The 14,566-nt window shown below is 45.2% G+C and overlaps 1 protein-coding gene across 3 annotated transcripts in view; it reads right to left on the bottom strand.

Moving 5' to 3' along the window:
• Positions 1-4,598: 4,598 nt before the first annotated feature.
• Positions 4,599-14,566, bottom strand: part of TAMM41 (TAM41 mitochondrial translocator assembly and maintenance homolog) — a 28,819-nt gene continuing 18,851 nt past the window's right edge. For all 3 annotated transcript variants that reach the window (XM_016228254.3, XM_029051988.2, XM_016228255.3), the window contains 3 exons: positions 11,185-11,350; positions 7,495-7,557; positions 4,599-4,748 (listed from right to left, as the gene is read on the bottom strand). In XM_016228254.3, coding sequence (XP_016083740.2) covers positions 4,672-4,748; positions 7,495-7,557; positions 11,185-11,350 — 306 coding nt within the window. In that variant the 3' untranslated portion in view covers positions 4,599-4,671. The remainder of the gene's footprint in view (positions 4,749-7,494; positions 7,558-11,184; positions 11,351-14,566) is intronic.

Below are 14,566 nucleotides of genomic sequence, written 5' to 3' on the forward strand. Positions count from 1 at the left end.
TTCTGCTGTGGTGGGGTGGGTGGGGGGAAAGCTGAGGACTCAGAGAGAACGCCGCTCATCGGACTGTTCCAAGAGGCAGTGGAGTGAAGTGATAGTTCAAGAAGGTGATGACACGGGAAGAAATGGAGTTTTATATAAAAGCAGAAGAACCTGAGAGGACCCAGAGGAGACCATCTCCCCCACTCTCTGTTTCTGCTCTTGAAGGAATGAGGATTACTGAGTTTCAAACCCTTCCTGGAGGGCCGGCTTGTCTAAGGCTGACAGAAAACTCCTCTTCTGCAATTGCAGCCTGCTTCCTCTTGTTCTAATTCAGTAAATGTCTTTTCCAGTGTCAGAAAGGCACAGCACTTTCAAATGGTCCATCCTCCCAGGGTACAAAGAGAGCCTGGATAATTGAAAGCCATATATCGGACGTGTCGTACGCTTGGCCCGCGCCGGCTGCTTCCCACCCCGTTAGGTGATCCATGGCCCATCAAGGATAGCTCTGCCGTCTGCTGTGTGACCTGGGGTAAGTCACTTCACTTCTCTGTGCCTCGGTTACCTGATCTGTAAAATGGAGATTGAGACTGTGAGCCCTCCATGGAACAGGGACTGTGTCCAACCTATTTGCCTGAATTCACACAAGCACTTAATACAGTAACTGGCATATAGTAAATGCTTGACAAATACCGTTATTATTATCATTATTATAGTCAGAGAAGGGGAAGAGAGTCTCGCAGTCAGGGCTTCCTGGCCTCAGCCTTTGTTATAATACTAATTGTGGCAATCGTTAAGCACTTACTATGTGCCAAGCACTGTACTAAGTGCTGGGGTAGATGTGAGTTAATCAAGTCAGACTTAGGGTTCAACACCTTTTTTTATGATATTTGTTAGGTGCTTACAACGTGCCAGGCACTCTACTAAGCACTACGGAAGATACAAGATAATTAGGTCAGATACAGTCCCTGTCCCATATGGGACTCGCAGTCTTAATACCCATTCTACAGATGAGGTAACTGAGACACAGAGAAGTTAAGTGGCTTGCCCAAGGACACACAGCAGACATGTGGCAGAGTCAGGATTAGAACTCAGGTCTTCTGACTCCCAGGCCTGTGCTCTTTCCACCAAGTCTCGCTGCAGTGATCACCAGAACTGCCCTCCAAGCTTCTGGGGAGGGCCAATCCACATACCACCCTCCTCCCACCCACCACACTGGACATCAATCAATTAATCAATATAGAGCACTTACTATGTGCAGAGCACTGTATTAAGTGCTTGGGAGAGTACAACAGAATTAGTGGACACATTCCCTGCCCACACTAGCTTACAGTCTAGAGGGCGAGACAGACATTAAATAGAAATCATTTATAATATAGTGTAAAGCTATGTACGGAAGTGCTGTGGGGTTGAGGAAAATATCAAACGCTCAGACGTCACAGATCCAAAGGCATAGATGATACAGAAGGGAGAGCAAGCCGGGGAAAAAAGGGTTTCTTCGGAGAAGGCCTATTGGACACCCAGGCAAGCAGCAAGATTAAAAACGACTGTTCGGCTGAGGTGAGGGAAGCGTGGCCGCCATCTTGTCTCCAGCAGGGAAGATGGAGACTGTGAGCTCCTTACGGGCAGGGAATGTTACTGTTTACTGTTGTGTTGCATTTTCCCAAGTGCTTAGTACAGTGGTCTGCACACAGTAAGCGCTTAATAAATAGGATTGAATGAATGATAGCATGCATAGATGTCAGCTAGTCAATTCCAGGGAGAAGGAACGCTCGATGACCAGGAAAGCCTCACCCTCCCAGCTGGCCCTGCAGGAGCTATCGTGGTTTAAGGGAAAGAGCCCGGGTTTGAGAGTCAGAGGTCATGGGTTCTAATCCCAGCTCTTCCACTTGTCAGCTGTGTGACCTTGGGCAAGTCACTTAGCTTCTCTGGGCCTCGGTGACCTCATCTGGAAAATGGGGATTAAGACTGTGAGCCCTACGTGGGGCCACCTGATTGCTTCTATCTCCCCCAGTGCTTAGAACAATGCTTGGCACATAGCGCTTAACAAATACCAAGATTATTATATCTGCCTTCCCAGCCCTTCTCCCTAGCCTCCAGGGGCTCACAGTCTAAATAGGCTCATTGTGGACAGGGAACGTGTCTGTTTATTGTTATATTGCACTCTCCCAAGTGCTTAGTAGTGTTCTGCACACAGTAAGTGCTTAATAAATTCAATTGAATGATTTATATGGATTTTTTACTTGTAGATATTTTTATTGTCAAATCATCCCAGTGCCTTAGTACATTGATGTGCCCACTGTGAGGGTCTAATAAGTGTTAGTGCTAAAAATAAGGCTAGGATTTCACCAGTGAGGCAAGCTACTGTCCCCCATAAGACTCCTGGTAGGCTACTCAGGTCTATGAGGGGTGATACTTTTCCTGCTTGCATCTGCATGTGAAGAATAAACTCAAAACAGGCCTCCAAAGTCCCAGCTCAGGTCTTTTAAAGGTCATGTGCCCTGCTTAAATTAAAACAGGTGAAGAGGGAACACACTATTGCTAGAGCTGAGCCAATGCCGACTCAGGAATTGGGTCAGGGAATTAGGGGCAGGTAAGTGTATAAAAGAAAAAAAACGTAGGCAGAGGGTGAAAGATGTTTTTTTGAGTGGGGAAAGGTCTGAATGCTACTATGATTAATTTAGAGCTTACTGCAGTTCTCTCCAGGCAGTAAGTGTTCAATAAGTGCCACTGACTATTTAATTGATTGAGCTGTAAAGGGTCTCCACACCACAGAACCATTTGGAGAAGGCTGCTATGGATGAGAAGACAAAGACCCAGCTTAAACCCATGGACAGATAAGTTACTTTGAAAGTTTTGGGAATCTAGGAATTATAGTATTTGTATATATTCTGTGTGCAGAGCACTGTACTAAGTGCTGTGGAAGAGTATAATAGGATTCTATCCCTGAGGAATTCAAAATTCTAGGTCAGGGAAACTTACAGAACCAGAGAATGACTTTTCAGGGACTAGATCTAATTTTTGACCTTGTATTAAGTATAGCCTTGTGTAATTCTGGTTATGACTTTGATACCTGAACTATCTTCAAGACTTCTTTTTTAAATCTCTTGTATAAAAACAGACAGCTTAGTTGTCTTGTGTTCTGGACACTCTTGTGTATGGATTGGGACTGCACTATGAGGGAAAGGTGAGGATTCAGAAAACTTCTTTCAGCACAACTTACTTGCCCTAGTGCAGAGTAGGGTCAATTGTGGCTTGTATATATTTTTCAATGCTGTTAGTGCAACCTGGCACATTCATTCTAATCCCCATCTGATCCTTGTTCTTCCTACTGCTCACACTCTTGTCTGCCTGTTTCTCCCCCTAGGTTGTGAGCTGTTTGGGCAGTGTGTGTCTCTTCCGTTGTACTTTTCTACCAAGTACAGTGCATTCTGGCCAATAATGGTCATTATTACCACTACTGGCTGAACCCTACACCAAAAATAAATCACAGGATGGCGGTGGTGATTTTTCCCCAAGTTCTATCAGGTTGCTCTAGCTGGGAAACATTCCAAGGAGAGTGGGGAAGGCTGAGGATCTTGTGATGACTGTTCAGGTTTGGAGAAATGCCTGGCTTGGTGTGGGTGGTAGAAAGATTTGGGATAAGGCAAGTGAACCTTCTGTGGGGCTTAAGGGAAGGAAAACACAGGGGCCTGTTAATTCTGTTGTATTGTTCTCTCCCAAGCACTTAATACAGTGCTCTGCACATATGTGCTCAACAAATACCATCAATAGATTTGGTCTGAACTGCCCTGGCACTCAACCATGGGGAGAGAAGCTGCCCCCACATGGGGCTTGCCACAAAGCATTAAGAGTGCTCCTCTTTTAGCTCCTCTCTAAATCTGAGGCCAGTGACCGGTCCACTTGCTTCCAGAGACAAGATCTGGTTCAAAATTGGCAATTTAAGGTTCAAAGAGAACTTGTAAGTGCAGGTGAAAAGCCTAACTTAGGTCTCCAACCCTAGGTCCTATTTACCTCTGACTTCAGAAACACTGATCTGGTTGACTAAAGTATCTAAGACAATCCCTTTTTTAAAAGTTATTAACTGACTGCTTCTTGATATGTTATTGAAAAGCTCTTTAGATAAAATGCTTTTTATAATCTCTCACATCTCATAACACCTCATAGGGTAGAGATTGCCAGGTGGGGGTAATCTCCTTTACAGGTGAAGAAACTGATAGAGATGTGACATGTTCAAGGTCACATAGGTCAGTGATACTACCCAATTTCCTAGTCTGAGCCAGTATTCTTTCCAGTACATCATGCCAATGACTCCAAGTAAAGCTATTCCTATGATGTGAGACAAGTCCTAATGACTCTAAGTACTGAGTTGGGTGGACCTTGGCTTTTACTGGTTTACTTCAGTTTACAATCACAAGATCACAGTTGGTATCATTCCGTGAAGCCACGTTTGGGATTCAAGAGTCCTAATCGCAAACAAGTCAGACTGGTGAAAACAGTGGCATGAAATCCACTTTGTTCAAACTAGTCAATCCTCCGGACACAGCCGGAACTTTCCCTTTCTCCCACTTGAGTTAAAATCAGGCATTCTGGCGAAACAAAAGGCAGCAACAGACAGATGATTGAATCGTGTTCTGACAAAACAGATCAGTTACTTTATTCTTCTGTACACAGAATATTCAAAAGCAAGAAATGTCAGGATGTCATCCTCAACCATCCCTTCCACATCTTGTACACTTTCCTCGAACTGTAAACCATAGATTTCCCAACACCTGGAAGAGAAAAGAGGGAACCATAAAGCCTCCAAAGATACAAAGTGAGGTCAGGGAAACTGGGCCCAAGTTTTTCCCATTACTAGCAAAAGACAACTGGTGGAAAGTAATTTGTCAATTAAGAAACCTTGGATAAAGAAGATTCTGTTAAGGGAGCTGTAATCACAACAGGCTCTAATGAGTTTAAATGGCCTGAGTATATAAAAGCTCATTATCATGCAAACTTGGGGCCAGGATAAATTGGCATAAAAAGCGGGTCAACAGTAGACTGGGAGACTTGGGGCTTGGTGGTGGTTTCCGGGGTGCTGGGAAGAAAAAAACAAGTTCACACTGGCTGAAAAGTTTGGAGATGTAGTTGAGCAGGTCCAGGAAATCATGCCTAATTGCCTCCCTGTCTCCAGCTCCCTGAACCTGCTGGCTGAAATCAGAAGCTTGGTAATGGAGCCACCTGGATGGGGTTTTCTTGGTTCTTTTTAATGGCACTTAAGTGCTTAGTGTGTACCAGGCACTGTTCTAAGCACTCTGGTAGATACAAAGTAATCAGGTTGGTCAAAGTCCATATCCCACATGGGGCTCACAGAACTTAGGCACAGAGAAGTGAAGTGGCTTGCCCAAGGTCACACAGCAGACAAGTGTCAGAGTCCAGGATTAGAACCAAGGTCCTTTTGACTCCCAAACCTGTGCTCTATACAGTAGCAGGGTACAGGTCTATCAACTCTGATGTAGTATACTCTCCCAAGTACTTAATATAGTGCTCTACACATAGTAAGTGCTCAAAAAGTACCATTGCCTGGCTTCATCCTTTTGCTCCTTCCCTCCTTCCCACTCCCCCCCACCTTACCAGGTTCTCATACTTGCTATTTAGGTAGATGCTTCAGTGTAAGGCATAAATGACAAAAACTTGCTTCGATAGAATCTCTCACCCTAGTAATAATAATGGTACTTGTTAAGTGCTTACTATGTGCCAAGCATTGTTCTAAACATTTGGGTAGATGTGAATCAGCCTGGACACAGTCCCTTAGCCCACTTAGGACTCACAGTGTAAATAGAAGGATGAACAGGTAGTGAATTCCCATTTTACAGATGAAGTAACTGAGGGCACAGAAGTGAAGTGACTTGCCGCAGGTCATACAGCAGACACAAGGCAGAACAGGGATTAGAACCCAGGTCCTCTGGCTCCCAGGCTGGTGCTCCTTCCACTCGGCCACGCTCCTTCTCTACATCCTCTCAAAAGGGGATACCCTACAGGCCTGAATTTGGATTTCGGGTAGATAGCCTCTGCCAAAGCACCTTCTGAAATACTGCCTGCAGAACAAATTCAAAAGGATTCAGTCATAAGCTTTGTTGCAAGGACTGAAAGCAGGAGGCTGGGGTATATGTCCACCTTGGAGAGAATTTGTACAGGGACGGTTTTAGGATGGTTGAGACCTGTTCTATCCCACTTTATCTTTTTGCGAAACAGCATGGCCCAGTGAATAGACTGCAGGCTTGAGAGTCAGAAGGAGTGAGATTCTAATCCAAGCTCTGCCACGGGGGCCTGCTCTGTGGACTTAGGCAAGTCATTTAAGCAGCGTGGCTCAGTGGAAAGAGCCTGGGCTTGGGAGTCAGAGGTCATGGGTTCGAATCCTGGCTCCACCGCTTGTCAGCTGTGTGACTGGGCAAGTCACTTCACTTCTCTGGGCCTCAGTTACCTCATCTGGAAAATGGGGATGAAGACTGTGAGCCTCACATGGGAAAACCTGATTACCCTGTATCTACCCCAGTGCTTAGAACAGTGCTCTGCACATAGTAAGAGTTTAACAAATACCAACATTATTATTGAACTTCTCTGGGCCTCAGTTACCTCATCTGTAAAATGGGGATTAAGATTGTGAGCCCCATGTGGGACATGGACTGTGCCCAACCCGATTACCCTGTATCTATCCCAGAGCTCAGAACAGCACCTGATGCATGGTAAGCACTTAAATACTATTTTTAAAAAATGCTCAAAAATGAAATCCATGGGTGATAAACCAGGTGTTGGAAATCCAACAAGACAGCAAATCATGGGAACAACCCTGCAAAAGATTAAAAAACTCTTCTCCCAAATTAATGACAAAAAAAAGCCATTCAGAAACACCCAAACTGGTATATTGGGGAGGGAAATCACACACGACTCCTCTATGTACTAGAAGAGTGTCCAGGGAAATAGGATGAAAGTCCTGTCCCCTGCAGTCTGGAAATAAAAAGGCAGCTTGTTGCAGAAAATAATTCTGAAATAAAAAGGCAGGTGGGTAGTCATCCCTTCAGACTCGGGATAAACCCTTAGCACTCCATAAATCTGGGGAGCATGGACAGTAATATTAACATTGTAGACCCATTTATTTGCCATATTTTTTTTTTCATCCTAGTGAACCACCAAAAGTTGAATGCATTTTTTTTGATTTACAAAAAGGGTCAACTAGCTCTCTTCTGAAAGTAGGCCCTTGAATAAAGGAGTTTTTTGAAGGGCTAATTTGGTGGTGCTTATAATGACATTTATAGATACTGATGAGGAAAAGACCATTTTTAGTGCCAATGAAGTTCTGAAACCAGGTACTTATTATTAACAAAATTCCCCAAAACTATGAAGGCTTAAAATCTGGCCTGCATTAAAAAATATCAACAAAACAGGAGGTTCATCAGGAATAAAATGACTTCATCATCACCCAAATATATTTTCTGCATACCCATGGGATGTCAAACCAAAATAGGTTTAAACTCTTACCAGCTGTGAGGATTCCTTTGGCACTCTGCATTATGCTAGAGAGGCGCACAATTCCTGAAAGACCTGTACACAGCCCAGAAAAGGACATAAGACCCAGATATTAGTCATTTGGGCACTTACAACACAAAACAATAACTACAGTTTAGCCAGTTACTTTAATAAGCCAGTCGATTACCTAAGCAAAAGCTATTTCTATGAAGTTATGTAGAAATTCTGTACTCTGAACAATTTTACAATTGACTAACAAGCCCCGCAGGGGTGAAATATGAAGAGAAAGGAGCCTAGCAGAATGTGGATGGACACATAATGATGTTGAGAAGGCAGCTGTCATTAAGGATTTTTTTTTTTTTTTGACTCTGTGATGGTGCCAAAGCATGGAAAAAAGATATGACTAGAAAGCTAAATGAGCAAAAATCTACTTCTGCTCATCGAGTGGCTGACACATCAGTTTAGAATGGTCTTCCCCCACATCCTAAATGAGAGAGACCTCCCAGAGGCACCTAATAATCCAAAGATACTCCCTGGAGAAGGAGCATGGCCTAGTGGCTAGAGCATGGGTTTGGGAATCAGAGGAGGTGGGTTCTAATCCTGGCTCTGCCACTTATCAGTTGTGTGATCGTGGGCAAGTCTTTTAACTTCTCTGTGCCTCAGTTACCTCGTTTGTAAAATGGGGATTAAATGTGGGACAATCTGATTACCTTGTATCTACCCCAGTGGTTAGAACAGTGCTCAGCACATAGAAGTGCTTAACAAATACCTTTATTATGTTGGAGAAACACCCATTGGCTGTTGGTAACATACCTGGTGGGGCAATCTGAGCTTCGATAAGGCCTCACCAGCATTTTCCTAGAGCTGCTTGTAGGTGTCAGCACTTCAGAAGCTTGCCATTGTGCCACCCAGATATGAAGTGGCACCCAAACTACTCCGTTGGCTCTACTGCCCATGAGTGTTGGGAGCACTTAAGAGATGGTCAATATGGCACTAGCCCCCCTCAGAGCTGCAGGACTATGTTCAGCTGTTTAATGCTAAAAACCCACTGGTCTCCAATAATAATAATTGTATTTATGTGCTTATGTGCCAAGCACTGGAGTAGATAGATCATCAGATCCCATGTGGGGCTCACAGTCTAAGTAGAAGGAAGAACAGGTATTGAATCCCCATTTTGCAGATGAGGAAAATGACACCCAGAAGTCAGGTGATTTGCCCCAGGTCACATGGCAGCTAAGTGACGAAGCAGGGATTAGAACCCAGGTCCTCTTACTCCCCCTGTGCTTTCCACTAGGCCAAACTGTTTCTCCCTTCCTCTAAAAGTCCTTCTGGAGTAGGAGTAGTAGTAGCAGTAGAATCTGCTGCTGATTGAGCTTGGGAGATTCTGTTCCACAACCACCAGACATGGATTTCGGGTAAGAAGTGGGAATGGTTCAGCATAACCCATTGCTATTGTTGCTAAACCAAGTGAAGCACATGTTCCGTTGACAGCGGTTTATACATTTTCCTCTTTCCTCCCAAGCCTAAATGAGAGTCCTATGCGACGGAGGCAGTCATGGACCAATCTCTTGTTGAGGGAGAGACAGCAGTGCCATTTAATAATTATAGTCACACAGCTGACAAGTGGCAGAGGCTCACCCTGAATAATGGGAAGGTGTCCAACTATATTTTCATGGGCAAGAGACTCTCTGTCCACGACACCTAGTCCTGGATACAAGCCATAGGAAGGTTGGTCGATTGCTCCAAACTGAACTGGTCGAGTGTTCTTTGGTTTTTTGTTTTTTTACCATGAATGGGGGAGCAGAGCTGGGGGCTAATGTTCTGCTTCCCAGACTTCCTGATTTTTTCATCTCCGGGGCTGCATCACCCTATCAGCTTGTGCTGTGCATGCAGAGTGGTGGAAAGAAGGAGGGTGAGTCCTCCCCCCCTGCCCACAGCCCAAGTTAACCTTCATTTCTGGGGCCCTGGCCTCCAGAAACAGGAATTGGGAATAGGTGATGTGGCCTCAAGGAGAAATCAGCCTAGGGGACAACCCACACCCCTTTACAGCAGGGAGAAGCAGCGTGGCACAGTGGAAAGAGCACGGGCTTTGGAGTCAGGGCTCATGAGTTCGAATCCCAGCTCTGCCACTTGTCAGCTGTGTGACTGTGGCACTTAACTTCTCTGGGCCTCAGTTCCCTCATCTGTAAAATGGGGATTAAGACTGTGAGCCCCACGTGGGACAACCTGATTCCCCTGTGTCTACCCCAGCGCTTAGAACAGTGCTCTGCACATAGTAAGCGCTTAACAAATACCAACATTATTATTATTATTACAGAGGTGAGTCAGGAGCAGGGGGATGATTCTGGAAGCCCATTGCTTACCAGGAACAGGTCCAAAAATGGCATGGAAGTATCCATGCATCCTTTGCCTGGAAAGGGAGTGGGGGGGTTGTACATGTGTGAATGCTCCTATTACCGTTTTTGGAACTGGGCTGGTACACCAGAAACTGAGGCCGGAAGCCTGAAGTTGCCAAAAGGGGGAGGGAATTGGTAAGCCTTATATATAGCCTACTGGGCTATTGATAGACCACTTAGTTATTACTTACTCTCAGCTGCCTTCGGCACTGTGGATCACCGCCTTCTGGAAATGTTATCTAATCTTGGTTTAACTGAAACTGTCCTCCTGGTTCTCCTCCTATCTCTCTGGTTGCTCAGACTCTTTTTGCGGGCCCCTCCTCTGCCTCCCACCCTACTGAGGGAGTCCCTCAAGGCTCATTTCTGGATCCCCTTCTATTCTCCATCTACACCACTCCCTTGGAAAACTCATTCGCTCCTGTAGTTTCAACTACCACCTCTATGTGGATGACTTCCCCAAATCTCCATCTTCAGTCCTGATCTCCCTCCTTCTCTGCAGTCTTGTATCTCCCCGTCTTCAGGACATCTCTATTTGGCATGCCCTGCCGACACCTCAAACTTAACATTTCCAAAACAGAACTCATCTTCCCACCCAAACCTTGCCCTCCTCTCGATTTTCTCATCACTAGAGAGCACCACCATCCTCCCTGTCTCACAAGCCCGTAACCTTGTCATTTTCCTAGACTCCTCTCCCTCATTCAAGTCACATTCAATCTGTCATCACCAAATCCTGTCAGTTCAACCTTCACAACATTGCTAAAAACCCTCCTTTTTCTCTCTATCCATACCACTACCACACTGACCCAAGCACTTATCCCATCCCTCCTTGACTACTCCATCAGCCTCCTTGCTGACCTCCCTGCCTCCTGTCTCTTTCCACTCCATACATCACTCTGCTGTCTGGATTATTTTTCTACAAAAAATTCAGTCTATGTTCCCCACACCTCCAGGGATTGCTCATCCACCTCTGCATCAAACAGAAACTCTTTACCATTGACTTTAAAGCACTCAATCACTTTGCCTCCTCCAATCTTACCTTGCTGACTTCCTACTACAACACGGCATGCTAACTTCCATCTACGCCAACCTACACTCTGAGTGGAGAGAGATTCTCCCAAGTGCTTAATACGGTCCCCTGCACACAGTAGGTTTCTGAGCACCTATCAGCACTGAACTAAGTATTTAGGAGAGTACAATAGTTGATAAACAAGATCCCTCCCCGCAAAGAACTTACAGCCTAGCAATGAATACTATTGACCGCTGCCCTTGTACTGTCATCGCTTATGTAATAATTTCCAAAACGTACCCTGTTGTACCAATATTCCACAATCAGGATCGTGAGCGACTTGTAATAGGGTTTCTTCCACATCTCGGTTCTTTCCAGGCGGGTCCACGATATAAGTTATTTGTTGTTGCAGGGTCTTTGGCAAAGTCATTAGCTGAGTGAACTGACCTTCTGGACTTTTATCTAACTGAATAAAAGGAAAAAAAGTGCTTTTGAAGACAGGAGAGTCAATGCCTTAAGAGTGGTTGAAGATTAAACACATACCCAGCCGCCTTAGCAATTGGATTCTTCCCCTTGGACTAAACAGATGCAGATGGGTTTGGGGATATTCTGATCCTATCATAAAGCCCCATTCTTCTAAAATGTTTTCTTTCTGTAGAAGAAGACTAGTTCCTCTTATAAGGCCAAATTGTTGGTGTGTTAGAATAAAACTTATTACATTACTGGAAAAAAAAAACCAAAACACTTGGCATCATCATCTGTATCTTGACCATCTATTGTTTCAGAGCACTCTTATTAGGCTGATAAATTAGGTAATATATCCCAATAATTCGAGCCTATATGGGAAGCAATTCAATGTGGGGTCGAAAAAAGGCTATACGTATTTGTATAGTGTCGGACATGTGTAAGTATGCCAGTGTGAGTTTTCTTTAATGTGGGGTTCTAAAAGAGCACAACCCCACACTACAGGATAACGGGGTATAATTGCTTTTTATAAGTGGCTTTGCCATTAAAGCAGTGCCCTGGGAGCAAGAATGTATTTCCAACCTGCATTTGGAGACATTCAGTTGAAAGACAAGTAAACAAAACGACTGGAATCCTGTGACTCAAGAAATGATTAAAGTGTGTTTTCTTTAATAATTAGCACTTTCTTTGAGCTCCAATGTGCAAAATGCAGGGGTAGATACAAAGTGATCAGATTGGGCAGAGTCCCTGTCCCACAAGGGGATCACACTCTGTCACATCCCCATTTTACAGATGAGGAACCGGGTCCCAGTGAGGTTGGGATTTGCCCAAGGTCATATAGCAGGGCAGTGGCCAAGAATTCAGATCTCATCACTTCCAGGCCTGGGCTCTTTCCACTAGGCCATGTTGTCCCGTTAGAGCACCTCCGGGGGCCAAACACACATCCATCTAATTCCCTATACTTCCTTGATGCTGCCATATTTAAAGTTACCACTTCTATGGTGCAGTCTGGGAAAACAGTCCATGAGCTAATGCCAAATATCACATCACTGCTACCGCTAAAAATGGGATGCTGCCCTTGCTTTGGCGCCTCACCTCCTTCAGCATCACTCCCACGCCTCCTCAAACATTAAGGAAAAGGGAATGTTAACATGTGCCAGAGCTAATTTCATACCGGCTTTCACAAGACCTGCAATTTCTAGATGCATCCTGACCTGTAGCTCAAGAAGTAGCACGGCCCAGCAGGTAGAGCACGGGCCCACAAGTCAGAAGGTCCTGGGTTCTAATCCCGGTTCTGCCACGTACATGCTGTGTGACCTTGGGCAAGTCGCAACTTTTCTGTGCCTCTGTTATCTGTAGAATGGGGATTAAGGCCGGGCCCCATTTGGGACAGGGACTGTGTCCAACCTAATTAGCTCGTATCTCCCCGGCACATAGTAAGTGCCTAACAGATAACATAAAAAAAGGTGGCATAGGTTGGATAGTGGTGAAGGATGCCAGAACAGCATTATGGCTTCTAAGATTCTGTTCCCTTACCCTGAGGTAATAGCAGGGTAGTTTTGGGTGGAAGAGTAGAGGGGGAGGCCTGTTCCCTGCAGGCCCATCTCATGATAATCTGTAGAACTAGAAAGTCATTTTGACAAATCCACATGAGGCAAGTATTGGCCTTGTAAATAGCCACCCATCTAATTACCCAGGAAAGCAAAGACTCATTCAATCAATAGCATTTATTGAGAGCTTCCTATGTCCAGAGCACAATACTAAGCATTAGGGAGAGGATGAAACAATAATGACAGAAACAATCCCTGCCCACAAAAAGCTTAAGGACTAGAGTGGGAGATGGACATTAAAATAAATTACAGACGGAGGAAATGGCAGGGCATAAGGATCTGTACCTAAGTGCTGTGGGGCTGAGGGTGGGATGGAGATCAAGCATAGAGGCAATGGGAGTGGTGAGAATGAAGGCTGTACAGAAGGCCTCTAGGAGAAGTTGGGATTTTAGTAGGGCTTTGAAGGTGGGGAGGATGCTTGGTTAGATACGAAGGGGGAGAGAGTTCCCAGCCAGAAGGAGGTGGGTGAGGGATTAGTAGCAAGACAGATGAGATGGAGGCCTGGCATTAGAGGAGCAAAGTGTGATGGCTGGGTTGAAGAAGATTAGTGAGTTTAGGGAGGAGGGGGAAAGCTGACTGCCTTAAAACTGATGGTAAGGAGCTCCTGTTTTATGTGGAAGTGGATAGGTAACCACTGGAGGTTCTTGAGTGGGGAGATACAGGCTGAATGGTGTCTTTTTTTGTTTGTTGTGTTTTAAAGACAAATGATCTGGGCAACATAGTGAAGCATGAACTGGAGTGGGCAGAGACGTGGCCGGGAGGTCAACGAGGAGGCTGATGCAGGAGTCAAGGCGGGATAGGATGAGTGCTGGGATAGTGCTTCGTATCTAACCATCACAAAATTGCTAAAGTCTGCCCTTTTCTCTCCTTCCAAACAATGGGATTTGATGACACTGCACACGTGGGGTGAATGAGAGAGATGAGTTGAAGATAATGCCACGGTTTGGGGCTTGTGAGATGGTTGGTGATGGTGTTGTCTACAGGGATGGGACAGTCAGAGGAGGAGAGGATTTGGGTGGGAAGATGAGGATCGATCATATTGGGCACTTACTGTGTGCGGAGCTCTGTACTAAGCACTTGGGAGAGTACAATATAAGAGCTGGTAGACACAATCCCAGCCTACAACGAGCTTACAGCCTAGAGGGGGATACAGACATTAATACAAATAATATATTTCAGATATGTACACAAGTGCTGAGGGTCTGAGAGAGGGGTGACTAAAGGGTGCAAATCCAAGTACCAGGGTGATGCAGAAGGGAGTGGGAGAAAAGGAAATGAAGACTTAGTTGGGGAAGGCCCCTTGGAGATGTAATTTTAATAAGGCTTTGAAGGTGGGGAGAGTGATCGTCTGATGGAGATGTGTAGACAGGAGCTCCAGGCCAGAGGCAGGACGTGGACAAGGGGTCGCGGCAGGATAGGTGAGATCGAGGTACAGTGAGTAGGTTGGCATTAGAGGAGCTAAGTGTGTGGGCTGGGTTGTAGTAGGAAATCATGGAGGTAAAGGTAGAGGGGGGCAAGGTGATCAAGGAGTTCGGTTTTAGAAAAGTAAAGTTTGAGGTGATAGCGAGACAGCCAAGTAGAGATGTCCTGAAGGTAGGAGGAATTGC

This window comes from Ornithorhynchus anatinus, chromosome X1 (genome assembly GCF_004115215.2).
Source record: "Ornithorhynchus anatinus isolate Pmale09 chromosome X1, mOrnAna1.pri.v4, whole genome shotgun sequence".
Taxonomy (NCBI): domain Eukaryota; kingdom Metazoa; phylum Chordata; class Mammalia; order Monotremata; family Ornithorhynchidae; genus Ornithorhynchus; species Ornithorhynchus anatinus.